General features: G+C 41.0%; 1 protein-coding gene across 2 annotated transcripts in view; it reads left to right on the top strand.

Moving 5' to 3' along the window:
- The window catches only part of Nsun5 (Nop2/Sun-like domain containing protein 5), a 140,156-nt gene extending 122,949 nt beyond the window's left edge, over positions 1 to 17,207 (top strand). For both annotated transcript variants that reach the window (XM_070083406.1, XM_070083405.1), the window contains one exon: positions 9,829 to 17,207. In XM_070083406.1, coding sequence (XP_069939507.1) covers positions 9,829 to 10,328 — 500 coding nt within the window. In that variant the 3' untranslated portion in view covers positions 10,329 to 17,207. The remainder of the gene's footprint in view (positions 1 to 9,828) is intronic.
- Positions 17,208 to 23,511: the final 6,304 nt, after the last annotated feature.

The following is a 23,511-nucleotide window of genomic DNA, read 5'->3' as shown; positions in this document are numbered from 1 at the left end:
CCCTCGCATTTACTTCTCTTACAACCCCATCTATAAATATATTAAACAACCACGGTGACATCACACATCCTTGTCTAAGGCCTACTTTTACTGGGAAATAATTTCCCTCTTTCCTACATACTCTAACTTGAGCCTCACTATCCTCGTAAAACTGTTCACTGCTTTCAGTAACCTACCTCCTACACCATACACCTGCAACATCTGCCACATTGCCCCCCTATCCACCTTGTCATATGCCTTTTCCAAATCCATAAATGCCACAAAGACCTCTTTAGCCTTATCTAAATACTGTTCACTTATATGTTTCACTGTAAACACCTGGTCCACACACCCCCTACCTTTCCTAAAGCCTCCTTGTTCATCTGCTATCCTATTCTCCGTCTTACTCTTAATTCTTTCAATAATAACTCTACCATACACTACCAGGTATACTCAACAGACTTATTCCCCTATAATTTTTGCACTCTCTTTTATCCCCTTTGCCTTTATACAAAGGAACTATGCATGCTCTCTGCCAATCCCTAGGTACCTTACCCTCTTCCATACATTTATTAAATAATTGCACCAACCACTCCAAAACTATATCCCCACCTGCTTTTAACATTTCTGTCTTTATCCCATCAATCCCAGCTGCCTTACCCCCTTTCATTTTACCTACTGCCTCACGAACTTCCCCCACACTCACAACTGGCTCTTCCTCACTCCTACAAGATGTTATTCCTCCTTGCCCTATACACGAAATCACAGCTTCCCTATCTTCATCAACATTTAATAATTCCTCAAAATATTCCCTCCATCTTCCCAATACCTCTAACTCTCCATTTAATAACTCTCCTCTCCTGTTTTTAACTGACAAATCCATTTGTTCTCTAGGCTTTCTTAACTTGTTAATCTCACTCCAAAACTTTTTCTTATTTTCAACAAAATTTGTTGATAACATCTCACCCACTCTCTCATTTGCTCTCTTTTTACATTGCTTCACCACTCTCTTAACCTCTCTCTTTTTCTCCATATACTCTTCCTTCCTTGCATCACTTCTACTTTGTAAAAACTTCTCATATGCTAACTTTTTCTCCCTTACTACTCTCTTTACATCATCATTCCACCAATCGCTCCTCTTCCCTCCCGCACCCACTTTCCTGTAACCACAAACTTCTGCTGAACACTCTAACACTACATTTTTAAACCTACCCCATACCTCTTCGACCCCATTGCCTATGCTCTCATTAGCCCATCTATCCTCCAATAGCTGTTTATATCTTACCCTAACTGCCTCGTCTTATAGTTTATAAACCTTCACCTCTCTCTTTCCTGATGCTTCTATTCTCCTTGTATCCCATCTACCTTTTACTCTCAGTGTAGCTACAACTAGAAAGTGATCTGATATATCTGTGGCCCCTCTATAAACATGTACATCCTGAAGTCTACTCAACAGTCTTTTATCTACCAATACATAATCCAACAAACTACTGTCATTTTGCCCTACATCATATCTTGTATACTTATTTATCCTCTTTTTCTTAAAATATGTATTACCTATAACTAAACCCCTTTCTATACAAAGTTCAATCAAAGGGCTCCCATTATCATTTACACCTGGCACCCCAAACTTACCTACCACACCCTCTCTGAAAGTTTCTCCTACTTTAGCATTCAGGTTCCCTACCACAATTACTCTCTCACTTGGTTCAAAGGCTACTATACATTCACTTAACATCTCCCAAAATCTCTCTCTCTTCTCTGCATTCCTCTCTTCTCCAGGTGCATACACGCTTATTATGACCCACTTCTCGCATCCAACCTTTACTTTAATCCACAGTTTTATTACCACTAAACATTATTGACTGGACTGCTGTGCCTTTATTTTACAATAGCATTTTCTAAAGACGGGGATTACTGTAAGTTTAATATTGTTGGTTATGAGCTTGGTGGAGGAATTGCAATACTGTATTTGAGACCATTATTTTGTAAACCTAAGTAAGGGTGTAAGGTGGATACATTCCTAGCAAGAGCTTTAGTGTTTAAAATCTTTAATTTTAGGATGGTTATAGCAAATATTTTTACTTTGAGATTTTTTTGTAAAGTTCCTCTGCACTAGCAGTCCTTTGTAATTTTTTTTTTTTTCAACAAGTCGGCTGTCTCCCACCGAGGCAGGGTGACCCAAAAAAGAAAGAAAATCCCCCAAAAGAAAATACTTTCATCATCATTCAACACTTTTGCCACACTCACACATTATCACTGTTTTTGCAGAGGTGCTGAATACAACAGTTTAGAAGCATATACATATAAAGATACACAACATATCCCTCCAAACTGCCAATATCCCAAACCCCTCCTTTAAAGTGCAGGCATTGTACTTCCCATTTCCAGGACTCAAGTCCGACTATATGAAAATAACTGGTTTCCCTGAATCCCTTCACTAAATATTACCCTGCTCACACTCCAACAGATCATCAGGTCCTAAGTACCATTCGTCTCCATTCACTCCTATCTAACACGCTCACGCACGCTTGCTGGAAGTCCAACCCCTCGCCCACAAAACCTCCTTTACCCTCTCTCTCCAACCCTTTTGAGGACGACCCCTACCCCGCCTTCCTTCCCCTATAGATTTATATGCTTTCCATGTCATTCTACTTTGATCCATTCTCTCTAAATGACCAAACCACCTCAACAACCCCTCTTCTGCCCTCTGACTAATACTTTTATTAACTCCACACCTTTTCCTAATTTCCACACTCCGAATTTTCAGCATAATATTTACACCACACATTGCCCTTAAACAGGACATCTCCACTGCCTCCAACCGTCTCCTCGCTGCTGCATTTACCACCCAAGCTTCACACCCTTATAAGAGTGTTGGTACTACTATACTTTCATACATTCCCTTCTTTGCCTCCATAGATAACGTTTTTTAACTCCACATATACCTCAATGCACCACTCACCTTTTTTCCCTCATCAGTTCTATGATTAACCTCATCCTTCATAAATCCATCCGCCGACACGTCAACTCCCAAGTATCTGAATACATTCACTTCTTCCATACTCCTCCTCCCCTATTTGATATCCAATTTTTCTTTATCTAAATCATTTGATACCCTCATAATCTTACTCTTTTCTATGTTCACTTTCAACTTTCTACCTTTACACACATTCCCAAACTCATCCACTAACCTTTGCAATTTTTCTTTAGAATCTCCCATAAGCACAGTATCATCAGCAAAAAGTAACTGTGTCAATTCCCATTTTGAATTTGATTCCCCAAAATTTAATCCCACCCCTCTCTCGAACACCCTAGCATTTACTTCCTTTACAATCCCATCTATAAATATATTAAACAACCATGGTGACATTACACATCCCTGTCTAAGACCTACTTTTACCGGGAAGTAGTCTCCCTCTCTTCTACACACCCTAACCTGAGCCTCACTATCCTCATAAAAACTCTTTACAGCATTTAATAACTTACCACCTATTCCATATACTTGCAACATCTGCCACATTGCTCCTCTATCCACTCTATCATATGCCTTTTCTAAATCCATAAATGCAATAAAAACTTCCCTACCTTTATCTAAGTACTGTTCACATATATGCTTCAATGTAAACACTTATCTACACATCCCCCACCCACTCTGAAACCTCCTTGCTCATCCGCAATCCTACATTCTGTCTTACCTCTAATTCTTTCAATTATAACCCTACCGTACACTTTTCCTGGTATACTCAGTAAACTTATTCCTCTATAATTTTTACAATCTCTTTTGTCCCCTTTCCCTTTATATAAAGGGACTATACATGCTCTCCGCCAATCCCTAGGTACCTTCCCCTCTTTCATACATTTATTAAACAAAAGTACCAACCACTCCAACACTATATCATCCCCTGCTTTTAGCATTTCTGTCATGATCCCTTCAGTTCCAGCTGCTTTACCCCCTTTCATTCTACGTAATGCCTCACGTACCTCCCCCCACACTTACATTCTGCTCTTCTTCACTCCTAAAAGATGGTATACCTCCTTCACCAGTGCATGAAATTACCGCCTCTCTTCCTCAACATTTAAAAGTTCCTCAAAATATTCTCGCCATCTACCTAATACCTCCATCTCCCCATCTACTAACTCCCCTACTCTGTTTTTAACTGACAAATCCATACTTTCCCTAGGCTTTCTTAACTTGTTTAACTCACTCCAAAATTTTTTCTTATTTTCATTAAAATTTCTTGACATTGCCTCTCCTACTCTATCATCTACTCTCCTTTTGCACTCTCTCACCACTCTCTTCACCTTTCTTTTACTCTCCATATACACTGCTCTTCTTATAACACTTCTGCTTTGTAAAAACCTCTCATGAGGTACCTTTTTCTTTTTTATCACACCCTTTACTTCATCATTCCACCAATCACTCCTCTTTCCTCCTGCCCCCACCCTCCTATAACCACAAACTTCTGCCCCACATTCTAATACTGCATTTTTAAAACTATTCCAACCCTCTTCAACCCCCCCACTACTCATCTTTGCACTAGCCCACCTTTCTGCCAATAGTCGCTTGTATCTCACCCGAACTTCCTCCTCCCTTAGTTTATACACTTTCACCTCCCTCTTTGTAAATGTGATTGAAAAAGTATATTTGCAATTGAATAGTTCATAGCAAGTCGTTCATAGTACAGGAGGGCCCCAATTATAGAGCAGGTAAGGTTCTGGGCTACTGTTGTAAAATGAAACAGCCTTTTTTTCACTTTCAAATGCATATAAAAGCTTGATAACATGTTTAGGAGTGAGGAAGAGCCAGTTGTGAGTGTGGGGGAAGTTCGTGAGGCAGTAGGTAAAATGAAAGGGGGTAAGGCAGCCGGGATTGATGGGATAAAGATAGAAATGTTAAAAGCAGGTGGGGATGTAGTTTTGGAGTGGTTGGTGCAATTATTTAATAAATGTATGGAAGAGGGTAAGGTACCTAGGGATTGGCAGAGAGCATGCATAGTTCCTTTGTATAAAGGCAAAGGGGATAAAAGAGAGTGCAAAAATTATAGGGGGATAAGTCTGTTGAGTATACCTGGTAAAGTGTATGGTAGAGTTATTATTGAAAGAATTAAGAGTAAGACGGAGAATAGGATAGCAGATGAACAAGGAGGCTTTAGGAAAGGTAGGGGGTGTGTGGACCAGGTGTTTACAGTGAAATATATAAGTGAACAGTATTTAGATAAGCCTAAAGAGGTCTTTGTGGCATTTATGGATTTGGAAAAGGCGTATGACAGGGTGGATAGGGGGGCAATGTGGCAGATGTTGCAGGTGTATGGTGTAGGAGGTAGGTTACTGAAAGCAGTGAAGAGTTTTTACGAGGATAGTGAGGCTCAAGTTAGAGTATGTAGGAAAGAGGGAAATTATTTCCCAGTAAAAGTAGGCCTTAGACAAGGATGTGTGATGTCACCGTGGTTGTTTAATATATTTATAGATGGGGTTGTAAGAGAAGTAAATGTGAGGGTCTTGGCAAGAGGCGTGGAGTTAAAAGATAAAGAATCACACATAAAGTGGGAGTTGTCATAGCTGCTCTTTGCTGATGACACTGTGCTCTTGGGAGATTCTGAAGAGAAGTTGCAGAGATTGGTGGATGAATTTGGTAGGGTGTGCAAAAGAAGAAAATTGAAAGTGAATACAGGAAAGAGTGAGGTTATGAGGATAACAAAAAGATTAGGTGATGAAAGATTGGATATCAGATTGGAGGGAGAGAGTATGGAGGAGGTAAATGTATTCAGATATCTGGGAGTGAACGTGTCAGCGGATGGGTCTATGAAAGATGAGGTGAATCATAGAATTGATGAGGGGAAAAGGGTGAGTGGTGCACTTAGGAGTCTGTGGAGACAAAGAACTTTGTCCTTGGAGGCAAAGAGAGGAATGTATGAGAGTATAGTTTTACCAATGCTCTTATATGGGTGTGAAGCATGGGTGATGAATGTTGCAGCGAGGAGAAGGCTGGAGGCAGTGGAGATGTCATGTCTGAGAGCAATGTGTGGTGTGAATATAATGCAGAGAATTCGTAGTTTGGAAGTTAGGAGGAGGTGCGGGATTACCAAAACTGTTGTCCAGAGGGCTGAGGAAGGGTTGTTGAGGTGGTTCGGACATGTGGAGAGAATGGAGCGAAACAGAATAACTTCAAGAGTGTATCAGTCTGTAGTGGAAGGAAAACGGGGTAGGGGTCGGCCTAGGAAAGGTTGGAGGGAGGGGGTAAAGGAGGTTTTGTGTGCGAGGGGCTTGGACTTCCAGCAGGCATGCGTGAGCGTGTTTGATAGGAGTGAATGGAGACAAATGGTTTTTAATACTTGACGTGCTGTTGGAGTTTGAGCAAAGTAACATTTATGAAGGGGTTCAGGGAAACCGGCAGGCCGGACTTGAGTCCTGGAGATGGGAAGTACAGTGCCTGCACTCTGAAGGAGGGGTGTTAATGTTGCAGTTTAAAAACTGTAGTGTAAAGCACCCTTCTGGCAAGACAGTGATGGAGTGAATGATGGTGAAAGTTTTTCTTTTTCGGGCCACCCTGCCTTGGTGGGAATCGGCCGGTGTGATAAAAAAAAAAATTATTAAGTGAGCTATAGACCTAGGCCTAAAAAATACATATACAGTACACTCATTACTTTTTTTTTTTTTTTAACAAGTCAGCCGTCTCCCACCGAGGCAGGGTGACCCAAAAAAGAAAGAAAATCCCCAAAAAGAAAATACTTTCATCATCATTCAACACTTTCACCACACTCACACATTATCACTGTTTTTGCAGAGGTGCTCAGAATACAACAGTTTAGAAGCATATACGTATAAAGATATACAACATATCCCTCCAAACTGCCAATATCCCAAACCCCTCCTTTAAAGTGCAGGCATTGTACTTCCCATTTCCAGGACTCAAGTCCGACTATATGAAAATAACCGGTTTCCCTCAATCCCTTCACTAAATATTACCCTGCTCACACTCCAACAGATCGTCAGGTCCCAAGTACCATTCGCCTCCATTCACTCCTATCTAACACGCTCATGCACGCTTGCTGGAAGTCCAAGCCCCTCGCCCACAAAACCTCCTTTATCCCCTCTTTCCAACCCTTTCGAGGACGACCCCTACCCCTCCTTCCTTCCCCTATAGATTTATATGCTTTCCATGTCATTCTACTTTGATCCATTCTCTCTAAATGACCAAACCACCTCAACAACCCCTCTTCTGCCCTCTGACTAATGCTTTTATTAACTCCACACCTCCTAATTTCCACACTCTAAATTTTCTGCATAATATTTACACCACACATTGCCCTTAGACAGGACATCTCTACTGCCTCCAACCATCTCCTCGCTGCTGCATTTACCACCCAAGCTTCACATCCATGTAAGAGTGTTGGTACTACTATACTTTCATACATTCCCTTCTTTGCCTCCATAGATAAAGTTTTTTGACTCCACATATACCTCAACGCACCACTCGCCTTTTTTCCCTCATCAATTCTATGATTAACCTCATCCTTCATAAATCCATCCGCCGACACGTCAACTCCCAAGTATCTGAAAACATTCACTTCTTCCATACTCCTCCTCCCCAATTTGATATCCAATTTTTCTTTATCTAAATCATTTGATACCCTCATCACCTTACTCTTTTCTATGTTCACTTTCAACTTTCTACCTTTACACACATTCTCAAACTCATCCACTAACCTTTGCAATTTTTCTTTAGAATCTCCCATAAGCACAGTATCATCAGCAAAAAGTAACTGTGTCAATTCCCATTTTGAATTTGATTCCCCATAATTTAACCCCACCCCTCTCCCGAACGCCCTAGCATTTACTTCTTTTACAACCCCTTCTATAAATATATTAAACAACCATGGTGACATTACACATCCCTGTCTAAGACCTACTTTTACCGGAAAGTATTTTCCCTCTCTTCTACACACCCTAACCTGAGCCTCACTATCCTCATAAAAACTCTTTACAGCATTTAGTAACTTACCACCTGTTCCATATACTTGCAACATCTGCCACATTGCTCCTCTATCCACTCTATCATATGCCTTTTCTAAATCCATAAATGCAATAAAAACTTCCCTACCTTTATCTAAATGCTGTTCACATATATGCTTCAATGTAAACACTTGATCTACACATCCCCTACCCACTCTGAAGCCTCCCTGCTCATCCGCAATCCTACTTTCTGTCTTACCTCTAATTCTTTCAATTATAACCCTACCGTATACTTTTCCTGGTATACTCAGTAAACTTATTCCTCTATAATTTTTACAATCTCTTTTGTCCCCTTTCCCTTTATATAAAGGGACTATACATGCTCTCTGCCAATCCCTAGGTACCTTCCCCTCTTTCATACATTTATTAAACAAAAGTACCAACCACTCCAACACTATATCCCCCCCCTGCTTTTAACATTTCTGTCATGATCCCATCAGTTCCAGCTGCTTTACCCCCCTTACATTCTACGTAATGCCTCACGTACCTCCACCACACTTACATTCTGCTCTTCTTCACTCCTAAAAGATGGTATACCTCCCTGGCCAGTGCATGAAATTACTGCCTCCCTTTCTTCCTCAATATTTAAAAGTTCCTCAAAATATTCTCGCCATCTACCTAATACCTCCCTTTCCCCATCTACTAATTCCCCTACTCTGTTTTTAACTGACAAATCCATACTTTCCCTAGGCTTTCTTAACTTGTTTAACTCACTCCAAAATTTTTTCTTATTTTCATTAAAATTTCTTGACAGTGCCTCTCCCACTCTATCATCTGCTCTCCTTTTGCACTCTCTCACCACTCTCTTCACCTTTCTTTTACTCTCCATATACACTGCTCTTCTTATAACACTTCTGCTTTGTAAAAACCTCTCATAAGCTACCTTTTTCTCTTTTATCACACCCTTTACTTCATCATTCCACCAGTCAGTCCTCTTTCCTCCTGCCCCCACCCTCCTATAACCACAAACTTCTGCCCCACATTCTAATACTGCATTTTTAAAACTATTCCAACCCTCTTCAACCCCCCCACTACTCATCTTTGCACTAGCCCACCTTTCTGCCAATAGTCTCTTATATCTCACCCGAACTTCCTCCTCCCTTAGTTTATACACTTTCACCTCCCTCTTACTTGTTGTTGCCACCTTCCTCTTTTCCCATCTACCTCTTACTCTAACTGTAGCTACAACTAAATAATGATCCGATATATCAGTTGCCCCTCTATAAACATGTACATCCTGGAGCCTACCCATCAACCTTTTATCCACCAATACATAATCTAACAAACTACTTTCATTACGTGCTACATCATACCTTGTATATTTATTTATCCTCTTTTTCATAAAATATGTATTACTTATTACCAAATTTCTTTCTGCACATAGCTCAATTAAAGGCTCCCCATTTACATTTACCCCTGGCACCCCAAATTTACCTACTACTCCCTCCATAACATTAGCATTGAAATCCCCAACCACCATTACTCTCACACTTGATTCAAAACTCCCCATGCATTCACTCAACATTTCCCAGAATCTCTCTCTCTCCTCTACACTTCATTACTTACCTTAAAATATTTTCTTCCTTACCATATAGTGAATGGTGAATATATATTGTAGGAAGTCTGAATAAGTGAAGAATGCGTATAATTAAAACCACTGCATTAGCGAAAAGTCATAAAGTGAAGTGCTGTAAAGTGGGGCCTGCCTGTAACTGATATTCAATTTCTGATGCACCTTTTCAATCACCTTTATGAAAAACTGCAGTGTGTAGAGGAGCTTTATAGGAGAATTGACTGTATGTCATGTTTTTAAATCCACGTAAATATTTTCAGGTGTGAACCTGCACAACGATGAAGTACCTGAGGAGCGCATCAGAAGCCTTGCGTGTTTTCAGGCTCACCTCTTGCGACATGCTCTGTCATTTCCATCAGTGCAGGAGGTCATTTACTCCACCTGTTCAGTTTATGTACAGGAGAATGAAGAGGTTGTTCAAAATGCCCTAAAGGAATTCCAAGATCAGTTTGAATTAGAAGATCTTAGTGAAAAACTCTCTGGCTGGAAACACTTTGGAAATGAGAGTTTTGTGTTTGGGAGGAGGTGTTTGAGGACCAGAACTGATGTAGATAAATGTCATGGATTCTTTGTAGCTAAATTTGTAAGAATCAGTAAAATTTGCAATAGATTAACTTCAGTGAATAAGATAGATAAAAAAAGAAAGCAACAAAAAAGCTTTAAAAACTTAGAAATTGTGTCTGGGAATAGTAAGAATTTAGAAAGTAAGTTGAGTGAAGTTGTCACTTGTGCAAAGAAGAAACAAAAAGTTAAGAGATAAGAAAATGGATGAAGTATATATTACAGTGCCTGCAAAAATAATCTAGACCCCCCCCCCCCTTTTTTTTTCCAACAAACCGGCCGTATCCCACCGAGGCAGGGTGGCCCAAAAACAAAAACAAAAGTTTCTCTTTTTAAATTTAGTAATCTATACAGGAGAAGGGGTTCCTAGCCCCTTGCTACTGGCATTTTAGTCGCCTATTACAACATGCATGGCTTACGGAGTAAGAATTCTGTTTCACTTCCCCATGGAGATAAGAGGAAATAAACAAGAACAAGAACTAGAAAGAAAATAGAAGAAAACCCAGAGGGGTGTGTATATATATGCTTGTACATGTATGTGTAGTGTGACCTAAGTGTAAGAAGTAGTAGCAAGATGTACCTGAAATCTTGCATGTTTATGAGACAGAAAAAAGACACCAGCAATCCTACCATCATGTAAAACAATTACAGGCTTTCGTTTTACACTCACTTGGCAGGACGGTAGTACCTCCCTGGGCGGTTGCTGTCTACCAACCTACTACCTAGGGGACCACCCCTTTATCATTATGAAGATGTTTAAAATACAACAATTTAAACATTATAGAACAAAAACTGTAATACTTGACATTTACATAAGTATTTTGTCATTTCCCCCTTATTCTTGATGACCATTTGAAGCTGTTTGGGCATGCTTTCACTCAGATTCCTGAAGTTACTAAATGGAGAGTTAGAGGTATTGGAAAGATGGAGGGAATAATTTGAGGAACAGTTAACCCCTTTAGGGTCCAAAGGCCAAATTTCAAAGTGCACACCCGTGTCCAAGAATTTTCAAAAAATTATTTTGTTATTTTTTCTTATGAAATGGTAGAGAATCTTTTTCTGAAGGTAATAAAACAAAAAGTATGAAATTTGATGGAAAATTGATGAAATTATGCTCTTGCGAATTTTGACGTGTCAGTGATATTTACACCGGCGATTTTGCCGACTTTGACTCCCATTTTAGGCCAATTACTTTATTCCAGTCTACCAAATTCTTAGCTATTTCACTAGTATTACTTCTGTTCTATCGATTGAGCACAAGAAATCACCAGCTTAGTGCAAAGTTCAAAATATTCCAATTTCAAAATAGGGCCCAGAATAAACAATGCAGGCATTCCTGGTACTACACTAACATTGCCTCTGTTCATTAGTTATGTTTTTCAGGCTTTACAAATGAATTCCATTTTCATTTTTAATTCACATAATGAATTTTTATTCAAACCAAAAAATGGAAGATTTACACTCATGCAATATTGTAATAATTGTATAAATAATATCAGCTCATTTGTGAACGTATATTAGACCCACCAGCTAGCATATATTAGACGTGTGAGGTCATTTGTTTACTCTTGAACATTGGCAAAAATTTAACATTTCTGCTACTTAGAGCTCAGTTTGAAGTCATTTTCAGTACTAAAACCAATCAAAATCATCTCTATTTCTGTAATATATCTTCCATTCTATCAAATGAGACCAAGAAATCGCAAATACAACTATATAAAACATATGAAAAAACACTGCAAAGTTGCTGTTTTAATCGAAAATTACAGTCTCAGTTTTTTTCCTCTCATTATGCACTGTGTGCTGCAGGATTTGTTTCATGTGGTGCACACATACTACATAGATGTATTCTCTCATATCTAGGCCCAAATTTACCGCTCACAGCTTATCAGAGTGAGCTGAGCTCATGACGTAGATCTACAGTTTGGACCCTCAACATAAAGCCGTAGATCTGTGGCACGGACCCTCAAAGGAATAAATGTTGATGAAGATAGGGAAGCTGTGATTTTGTGTATTGGGCAAGGAGGAATAACATCTTGTAGGAGTGAGGAAGAACCAGTTATGAGTGTGGGGGAAGTGCATGAGGCAGTGGGTACAATGAAAGGGGGTAAACCAGCTGATTTTAATGGGATGGAGATAGAAATGTTAAAAGCAGGTGGGGATATAGTTTTGGAGTGGTTAGTGTTTTTATTTAATAAATGTATGGAAGAGGGTAAGGTACCTAATCGTTGGAAGAGTACATGCATAGTTCTTTTGTATGAAGGCAAAGGGGACAAAAGAGAGTGTAAAAATTATAGGGGAATAAGTCTTCCAGCAAGCGTACGTGAGCTTGTTAGATAGGAGTGAATGGAGACAAATGGTATTTGGGACCCGACGATCTGTTGGAGTGTGAGCAGGGTAATATTTAGTGAAGGGATTCAGGGAAACCGGTTATTTTATATAACCGGACTGGAGTCCTGGAAATGGGAAGTACAATGCCTGCACTCTAAAGGACGGGTTTGGGATATTGGCAGTTTGGAGAGATATATTGTGTATTTTTATACGTATATACTTCTAAGCTGTTGTATTCTGGGCACCTCTGCAAAAACAGGGATTATGTGTGAGTGAGGTGAAAGTGTTGAATGATGATGAAAGTATTTTCTTTTTAGGGATTTTCTTTCTCTCGGTGGGAGACGGCCGACTTGTTGAAAAAAAAAAAGTCTGTTAATTATACCTGGTAAAGCGTTTGGTAGAGTTATTATTGAAAGAATTAAGATGGAGAGCAGGATAGCATTTGAACAAAAGGCTTTAGGAAGGGTAAGGGGTGTGTAGACCAGGTGTTTACAGTGAAACATACAGGTGAACAGTATTTAGACAAGGGTAAAGAGGTTTTTGTGGCATATATGGATTTGGAAAAGGCATATGATAGGGTGGATGGGGGGGCACTGTGGCAGATGTTGCAAATGTAAGGAATAGGAGGTAGGTTATTGAAAGCAGTGAAGAGTTTTTATGAGGATAGTGAGGAGAGAGGGAGATTATTTCCCAGTAAAAGTAGGGCTTAGACAGGGATGTGTGATGTCACCATGGTTATTCAATATATTTGTAGATGGAGTTGTAAGAGAAGTGAATGATCAGGTGTTGGCAAGAGGTGTGGGGTTAAAAGATAAAGAATCTAACACAAAGTGGGAGTTGTCACAGTTGCTTTTTGCTGATGACACTGTGCTTTTGGGAGACTGAAGAGAAGTTGCAGAGGTTGGTGGATGAGTTGGGTAGGGTATGTAAAAGAAGAAAATTGAAAGTGAATATAGGAAAGAGAAAGGTGATGAGGATAAAACAAATTAGGTAATGAAAGATTGGATATCAGGTTGGAGGGAGAGAGTATGGAGGAGGTTAATATTTTTTTTATTAACACACTGGCCGATTCCCACCAAGGCAGGGTGGCTCGAAAAAGAAAAACTTTCACCAGCATTCACTCCATCACTGTCTTGCCAGAAGGGTGCTTTACACCACAGTTTTTAAACTGCAACATTAACACCCCTCCTTCAGAGTGCAGGCACTGTACTTCCCATCTCCAGGACTCAAGTCCGGCCTGCCGGTTTCCCTGAATCCCTTCATAAATGTTACTTTGCTCACACTCCAACAGCATGTCAAGTATTAAAAACCATTTGTCTCCATTCACTCCTATCAAACACGCTCATGCATGCTTGCTGGAAGTCCAAGCCCCTCGCACACAAAACCTCCTTTACCCTCTCCCTCCAACCTTTCCTTGGCCGACCCCTACCCCGCCTTCCTTCCACTACAGACTGATACACTCTTGAAGTCATTCTGTTTCGCTCCATTCTCTCTACATGTCCGAACCACCTCAACAACCCTTCCTCAGCCCTCTGGACAACTGTTTTGGTAATCCCGCACCTCCTCCTAACTTCCAAACTACGAATTCTCTGCATTATATTCACACCACACATTGCCCTCAGACATGACATCTCCACTGCCTCCAGCCTTCTCCTCGCTGCCACATTCATCACCCATGCTTCACACCCATATAAGAGCATTGGTAAAACTATACTCTCATACATTCCCCTCTTTGCCTCCAAGGACAAAGTTCTTTGTCTCCACAGACTCCTAGATGCACTGCTCACCCTTTTCGCCTCATCAATTCTTTGATTCACCTCATCTTTCATAGACCCATCCACTGACACGTCCACTCCCAAATATCTGAATACATTCACCTCCTCCATACTCTCTCCCTCCAATCTGACATCCAATCTTTCATCACCTAATCTTATTGTTATCCTCATAACCTTCTCTTTCCTGTATTCACTTTTAATTTTCTTCTTTTGCATACCCTACCAAATTCATCCACCAACCTCTGCAACGTCCCTTCAGAATCTCCCAAGAGCACAGTGTCAACTCCCACTTTATGTGTGATTCTTTATCTTTTAACCCCACGCCTCTTGCCAAGACCCTCACATTTACTTCTCTTACAACCCCATCTATAAATAAACAACCACGGTGACATCACACATCCTTGTCTAAGGCCTACTTTTACTGGGAAATAATCTCCCTCTTTCCTACATACACTAACTTGAGCCTCACTATCCTCGTAAAAACTCTTCACTGCTTTCAGTAACCTACCTCCTACACCATACACCATACGAGGAGGTTAATGTATTCAGATAATTAGGAGTGGACATGTTAGCAGATGGGTCTGTGAAAGATGAGGTGAATCATAGAATTGATGAGGGAAGAAAAGTGAGTGGTGCACTGAGAAGCCTGTGGAGACAAAGAACTTGATCTGTGGAAGAAGAGAGGGGAATATATGAGAGTATAGTTATGCCAACATTCTTATATGGGTGTGAAGCATGTGTGGTGGATGTTGCAACAAGGAGAAGGCTGGAGGCAGTGGAGATGTCATGTCTGAGGGCAATGTGTGATGTGAATATAATGTAGAGAATCCGTAGTTTGGAGATTAGGAGGAGGTGTGGGATTACCAAAATTATTATCCAGAGGGCTGAGGAAGGGTTATTGAGGTGGTTTGGACATGTAGAGAGGATGTAACTAAATAGAATGACTTCGAGAATGTATAAATCTGTAGTGAAGGGAGGGTTGGGTAGGGGTCGGCCTAGGAAAGGTTGGAGGGAAGGGATAAAGGAGGTTTTGTGTGCGAGGGGCTTGGACTTTCAGCAAACATGCGTGAGCAAATGGAGACAAATGGTTTTAAGGACTTGACATGCTGTTGGAATGTGAGCAAGGTAACATTTATGAAGGGATTCAAGGAAACTGGCAGACCAGACTTCAGTCTTGGATATGGAAAGTACAGTGCCTACACTCTGGAGGAGGGATGTTAATGTTGTAGTTTTATAACTGTAGTGTCAACACGCCTCTGGCAAGACAGTGATGGAGTGAATGATGATGAAAGTTTTTCTTTTTCGGGTCAACCTGCCTTGGTGGGAAACAGTCAATGTGTTAATAAATAAAAAAAAAAATGGTTGACCCAAATGTCCTTGATCTGCTGCTGCAGGCAAGACATGGATGAAATGTGGCAGGATTCCATCTTCTTTTTCATGATATTCCAGGCATTCTCAACACAGTTCAGGTCTGTACTATTCCCTGGCCACTGTAAAACCTCAATATTTTTTCTCAACAAACCACTGGGTTACTTTTTTAGGACTTGTGATTTGCTGAACCTGCCTCCATTATAAACAGTACAAAACTGTCCAAATTCATATTGCATACATCATCTGAATGTTTTCAGGAGGTATCTGTTAACTCTCTGAGTTACACAAGAGACTTGGGTATGTATCACCTCTCAGTGTGCCTGCATACATCTACTCCAAGAGCCCAGGATTTGGAGCTGTATTTAGTGCCATGTAATTTTTGTGCCAAGTAGATAAATATGAGTAGTTCAAAGATGATTAGTGAGGAACAAGCCCATGCAGTATAGTGGCTTGGAGATAAGAAAAGAGTCACCATAAAGGAAATTTGTCGCTGTACTGGATGAGCAAAGTCCAGCATAATGGCGTTACTTGCTGCCACCCATGATGTCATTTCTGCTACAAAACCTCATACTGGATGACCAAGGAGGATATCTAAACACAGATAACATTCTAAACAGAGAACTACATAGAAGTCTACATATTACTGCTTCATAGCTCAAAGAAATGCATCCTGAATCCTTGCTGCCAGGAAAACCCAACTCATGCCTTATATGAAGAAGGAATGTTTGCAGTTTGTCAAGAATTATGTGCACTGTGACCAGGAGGCCCGGTCACAGACCGGGCCGCGGGGGCGTTGACCCCCGGAACTCTCTCCAGGTAAACTCCAGGTAAACTGGAGTGTTGACCAAAAAAAAACTCGTGTCAAATGAATCCACATTTCAGTTCATTTGAGGTCAATGCAGGGTGAGGTGCCTCTCCTTCATCAGCAGGTACGACCCTGCATACGCAGTGAACACCATAAAGTACCCACAATTTGTCATGGTTTGGGATTGCTTTTATCATTTACTTGGTCATGGGGGTTTGTACCTGCTTCTCTAAAATGTTACAATGAATGCCACCTGCTACATCACCGTTCTCAAGGACCACCTGCTGAATATTTTTGAAATTCATGTCATGATACTGTCCCCAGCCACAAGGCCAAAGAAAGTAACCCTGTGGTTTGCTGAGAAAAAATATTGAAGTTTTACAGTGGCCAGGGAATAGTCCAGACCTGAATCCTATTGAGAATGCCTGGAATATGATGAAGATGGAATCCTGCCACATTTCATCCATGTTATGCCTGCAGCAGTTGATCAAGGACATTTGAGTCAACCAGTTATTCATTGATTACTTCAGGAATCTGAGTGAAAGCATGCCCAAACAATTTGAAATGGTCATCAAGGATAAGGGGCACACAACAACATATTAATGTAAGCACCAAGTTTTACAGTTCTTGTTTAATAAGGTTTATGTTATTATTTTTTAACAATTTTCATAATAATATGGGGGAGGTACTGATTATTTTTGCAGGAACTGTATATATGAAGAAGGAAAAAATCCTAAAATACAGTGAAAAATGCCTGTAACTGGTTTTGTAGATGAATAAAAGTCATTTTGTCATAGCTGGAAAAATTCTTAACATTTATATTGGAGTTAAAATTTAATCAGGTTATGATCTGTCCAGAACTACAGTATAATCAGGTCATTATTTATATTGCTACAGGACAACACTATTAAGGTGAATATAATTATATACTTGTCAGTCTAAATCATAAATAGAAGTCTGAGATTTTCACTGAGTAACCTCCACTTGGTGGCCGTGTTGGGTGGGAGCTTGATCTTGTCTAGCTGGCCTACTGTCGCAGCTGTCTTGGTGGGTGTAATTATATAATTACAGGATGCAGTTTTCTGTGTGTCCTCTCCTGTAATTCCACTCACCTGGACAGTCTCAACAGTAGACCAGCTAGATAAGACCAACAAGGTCACTGGGGAAGGGCCAAAAACTGCTGACTTTGGAGAAGTGGGTAACCACTGGCCTGGGGAAGGCACCAAAATAATAGTAAAATAAAAAATGTGAAACCTGGGAAGTGAGAAAGGGAGTTCATCTGAGGGGACACAGATGAACTTCTAGAAATACGGAATGAGGGGAAGCACCAAAAAAAAAAAAAAAAAAGCAACTGGAAGTGGGGAGTGTTTAAGGGTTGACATCTGGGATGTCAACCCTTCCAAACCAGGATGGAGACCTAGGAACATGATCCAGAAGAAGGTAACCAGAGAGAAGGCAAGAGAAAGAGGGGCATACCTTGGAAAAGTGGGAAAGGGAGAATACCTGAGGGGACACAGGTGGACTCCTGGACACATGGACTTGAAGGAAACTTCAAGATGGTAGAGAGTGAGGGGGGACCCTAAAGATGAACCACTGGCCTCCACGTGGTAGGGTCTGGTAACTCAGAAATAACTCTGAGGTTGATAGTGGTTGCAAACTTTTATGGCAGCTAGTAAAAATTTTAATAGTGGAAGTAAACTCATGACAGCCAGAAATCAGTGATGCCGATAACAGTAATTTGAGAGGGAATGCACACACACGATAGTGAAGATTGAAAAACCTGAGTCAGAGAGATAAGAGGAGGATGAGGAAGATGACAGGATTATTCAATAGTTTAACAAGGCGAGAGAGATGACAGCAGGGTGAGAGAGATGAGAGCAGAGTGAAAGTGATGACACAAGGATGAGGAAGATGTAATATAAACATAAAATGCAGATTTGGGGACATTTGTGTCAATTGGTTAGATGGGCTATGTTAGGTTCCCTGATGATGGTGCAGTACAGGAGTTGGTAAACTTTATTGTCTAGCCAAAAAAATCAAAAGACTTTTGGTATGTGATGGTTCAAATGACTCTAACATTATCATAGCTACTGTAACTAAAGTGACTCCAACATTATCATAGCTACTGTAACTAAAGTGACTCCAACATTATCATAGCTACTGTAACTAAAGTGACTCCAACATTATCATAGCTATTGTAACTAAAGTGACTCCAACATTATCATAACTACTGTAACTAAAGTGACTCCAACATTATCATAGCTACTGTAACTAAAGTGACTCCAACATTATCATAGCTACTGTAACTAAAGTGACTCCAACATTATCATAGCTACTGTAACTAAAGTGACTCCAACATTATCATAGCTACTGTAACTAAAGTGACTCCAACATTATCATAGCTACTGTAACTAAAGTGACTCCAACATTATCATAGCTACTGTAACTAAAGTGACTCTAATATTATCATAGCTACTGTAGCTAAAGTGACTTGAGCACTTTAGGAAAGTAACCTCTGATACTGTTGAAAGGAAACTTTTGAAACTGTCATACTTACTGAAGGATTGTACTGAAGTTACAACATAATGATAATCTCAGGATTTTCATGGCATCTTTTCATTGGTTAACAGATGCAGTGTTAAAATTGTGATTGACAGTAGCAGAAAAAACAAAGCGCTTCCTAACATCCCTGTGACTCAGACGAGTTTTCAGCCCTCGGTTGTGACCCCTTGTGTGTACTCACCTAATTGTGGTTGCAGGGGTTGAGTCATAATTCCTGGCCCTGCCTTTTCACTGGTTGCTACTAGGTCCATTCGCTCCCTGCTCCATGAGCTTTATCATACCTTTTGTTAAAGCTGTGTATGGTACCTGCCTCCACTACCTCACTTTCCAGACTATTCCACTTCCTGACAACTCTATGGCTGAAGAAATACTTCCTAACATCCCTGTGACTTATCTGAGTCTTCAGCTTCCAGTTGAAACCCCTTGTTGCTGGAACATCCTGTCTCTGTCCACCTTGTCAATTCCTCTCAGTATTTTACACATCATTATCATGCACCCCCCTGTTCCTCCTGTCCTCCAGTGTCGTCAGGTTGACTTCTCTTAACCTGTCCTTGTAAGACATACCCCTTAGCTCCAGGACTAGTCTCGTTGCAAACCTTTGCACTGTCTCAAGTTTCCTGATGTGCTTGGCCAGGTGGGTGTTCCAAACTGGAGTTGCATACTCCAATATGGGCCTGACATTCACCTGGAATGACTTGTTACTGAGATGTCGGAATGCTATTCTTAGGTTCACTAGTTGCCCATATGGTGTGGCAGTTATTTGGTTGATGTGCACCTCAGGAGATGTGCTCGGTATTGTACACACTCCAAGATCCTTTTCCTTGAGTGAGCTTTGTAGTCTTTGACCCCCTAGACTGTACTCTGCAGTCTTCTTTGCTCTTCCCCGATCTTCATGACTTGGCATTTGGTGGGGTTGAACTCCAGGAGCCAGTTGCTGGACCAAGCCTGCAGGCTGTCCAGATCTTTCTGTAGTCCTGCCTTATCATCCTTTGACTGAATTCTCCACATTAACTTCACATCTTCTGCAAACAGGGACACATTTGAGTCTGTTTCTTCCATCATGTCATTCACATATACCAGGAACAGCACCGATCCTAGGACTGACCCCTGTGGAACCCCTGCTTGTCACAGGTGCCCACTCTGATACCTTATCATGTACCATGACTCGCTGATGCCTTCCTGTCAGGTATTCTTCGATTCATTGCAGTACCTTCCTCCAGCTTTTGCACTAATCTCTTCTGTGGAACTGTGTCAAAAGCCTTCTTACAGTCCAAGGAAACACACACTACCCATCTCTCTCTCTCTCTCTCTCTCTCTCTCTCTCTCTCTCTCTCTCTCTCTCTCTCTCTCTCTCTCTCTCTCTCTCTCTCTCTCTCTCTCTCTCTCTCTCTCTCTCTCTCTCTGTCTCTCTCTCTCTCTCTCTCTCTCTCTCTCTCTCTCTCTCTGTCTCTCTCTGTCTCTCTCTGTCTCTCTCTGTCTCTGTCTCTCTCTGTCTCTGTCTCTCTCTCTGTCTCTCTCTGTCTCTCTCTCTGTCTCTCTGTCTCTCTCTCTGTCTCTCTCTCTGTCTCTCTCTCTGTCTCTCTCTCTGTCTCTCTCTCTCTCTCTGTCTCTCTCTCTGTCTCTCTCTCTGTCTCTCTCTCTGTCTCTCTCTCTGTCTCTCTCTCTGTCTCTCTCTCTGTCTCTCTCTCTGTCTCTCTCTCTCTCTCTCTCTCTCTCTCTCTCTCTCTCTCTCTCTCTCTCTCTCTCTCTCTCTCTCTCTCTCTCTCTCTCTCTCTCTCTCTCTCTCTTACTGCTGTCACCTTCTCATAGAACTCTAGTTGGTTTGTGATAGAGGATTTCCCATCTTTGAATCCGTGCTGAGTGTCGATAATATACTCATTCCTTATTAGGTGAACCACCACTCATCTCCTGATAATCTCCATGATACTGTCCCCATACCTCAGGTAATCACCCTGTTTCAACAGATGTGTTGAAGATTGTTGGTAGTGGTACATGGAGCATCTCTGCTCCCTCTCTCAGGACCCATGGAGAGATGTTATCCAGCCCTATTGCCTTTGAGATATCTAGTTCGATTAGTAGCCTCTTCACCTCCTCCTCAGTTGTATGTATCATGTCCAGCACTTGTTGGTGTATCCCACCTCTCCATCTCTCTGGAGTCCTTTCTGTCTCCACTATGAATACTTCCTTGAATCTCATGGTGAGCTCCTCAGAAACGTCAAGTTTATTTCTTGTAAGTTCCCCTCTTTCCTTCCTCAGCTTGATTACTTGGTCTTTCAATGTTGTTTTCTTCCTAATGTGGCTATACAAGAGCTTTAGGACAGATCTGACTTTTGCTGCTATGTCATTTTTGTATTGTAGTTGGGCCTCCCTCCTTACCTGAGCATATTCGTTTCTGGCTCTATGACTGCTTTCCTTATTTTCCTGGGTCCTTTACCTTCTATACATCTTCCATTCTCTAGTACACTTGGTTTTGGCCCGTCTACACCTTTGGGTGAACCAAGGGCTTGTCCTGGCCTTCTCGTTATTTCTGTTACCCTTTGGTACAAACCTCTTCTCTGCTTCCTTGTATATTGTTGTCACATATTCCATCATCTCATTTACTGATCTCCCTGCCAGTTCTCTGTTCCACTGAATCTTGTGCAGGAAATTCCTTGTGCCTGTGTAGTCCCCTCTCTTGTAGTTTGGCTTCATTTATCCTGCTCTTCCTACTTCCCTCTCCACTTGTAACTCTACTTTGCATTCAAAGCTCAGAACCACATGATCACTGGTCCCCCCTAGGGATCTTTCATATGCAATGTCCTCAAAATCTGCACTACTCAAGGTGAATACTCGGTCCAGTCTTGCTGGTTCATCCTCTCCTCTCGCTGGTAGTGTCCCTTACGTGTTGGAATATGAAGTTTTCCAGTACCACCTCCATCATCTTAGCCCTCTATGTTTCTGGGCCCACATGTGGCTCCAGGTTTTCTCAGTCAATTTCTTTGTGATTGAAGTCACCCACAATCAGTAACTTTGCCCTGCTTGCATGAGCCCTTCTGGCCACTTCAGCCAGTGTGTCAACCATCACTCTGTTACTCTCATCATATTCTTACCTTAAGAACATAAGAAAGAAGGAACACTGCAGCAAGCCTACTGATCTATGCGAAGCAGGTCCATGTCACCCCACCCCCAGTTTAGACCCATGACCCACCTAGTTAGGTCACCTCCACTTAAGGAAAGTGCTCGGCATCAAACCTAGTAGCACAAGCAAGTCAGGTCCAACTCAAAACCACCCACACCCACTCATGTATTTATCTAACCTATTTTTAAATCCACACATCGTTTTCGCTACTATGACAGTACTCGTAAGTTTGTTCCACTCATCCACAACTCTATTACCAAAGCAGTGCTTTCCTATATCCTTCCTGAATCTGAATTTTTCCAACTTAAAACCATTGCTGTGAGTCCTGTCTTGGCTGGAAATTTTCAGGATGCTATTTACATCCCCTTTATTTATTCCTGTTTCCCATATAAACTCTTCAATCATATCCCTCCTAATTCTACGCCTTTCTAGAGAGTGCAGATTCAGGGCCCTCAGTCTACCTTCATAGGGAAGATTTCTGATACATGGAATCAACTTTGTCATCCTCCTCTGTACGTTTTCTACTGCATAATCTAAATGAGGCTTAACCAAGGATATATAGAGTTGAAGAACAACTTGAGGACTTCTGTTATTTATACTTCTTGATATGAAGCCAAGGATTCTGTTAGCTTTATTGCAAACACTAATGCACTGTTGTCTTGGTTTAGCTTACTGCTAACCAGAACTCCTAAATCCTTTTTGCAATCAGTAATATTAAGATCTACATTATTTAGTTTATATGTGCCATGGTTATTTTCCTTTCCAACATTTAGAACTTTGCATTTGTCTATATTAAGCTGCATCTGCCACTTCTCAGACCATTGCATCAGTCTATTCAAATCATCCTGGAGTGCTCTAATGTTTTCATTAGAATGAATTGGATGGCCTATTTTGGTGTCTTAGCAAATTTGCTTATGTCGCTATTTATTCCCTCGTCTGTGTCGTTTATGTAAATTGTGAACAACAAGGGGCACAACACTGACCCCTGAGGAACACCGCTTGTGATGTGTCCCAATTCTGATTTCTCCCCATTTATGCAAACTGCTGCCTATTTGTCAACCGTGCCTCAACTCGGGAAAAAATATCTCCTCCTATTCCGTATGCCTTAAGTTTCCTCAATGGCCTATGATGTGGAACTCTATTGAAAGCCATATTCATTACCATGTTCTAAATCCTCAAACACCTTAGTGAAAAAGTTAGTAAATTCGTAAGACAGGAATGCCCCTTCGTAAAACCATGTTGAGATTCATTTATCAGTTTATGCCTTATAAGTTGGCTACGAGTTGTTTCAGCAATTATTGATTCCATAAATTTTCCCACTATGGAGGTAAGGCTTATTGGTCTATAGTTCGAAGCTAAGGACCTATCACCTGCCTTGTAAATAGGTATTACATTTGCCATTTTCCACTTATCAGGCACT

Source organism: Cherax quadricarinatus, chromosome 9 (genome assembly GCF_038502225.1).
Source record: "Cherax quadricarinatus isolate ZL_2023a chromosome 9, ASM3850222v1, whole genome shotgun sequence".
NCBI classification, from domain to species: domain Eukaryota; kingdom Metazoa; phylum Arthropoda; class Malacostraca; order Decapoda; family Parastacidae; genus Cherax; species Cherax quadricarinatus.
This window is presented reverse-complemented; position numbering and strand designations above follow the sequence as displayed.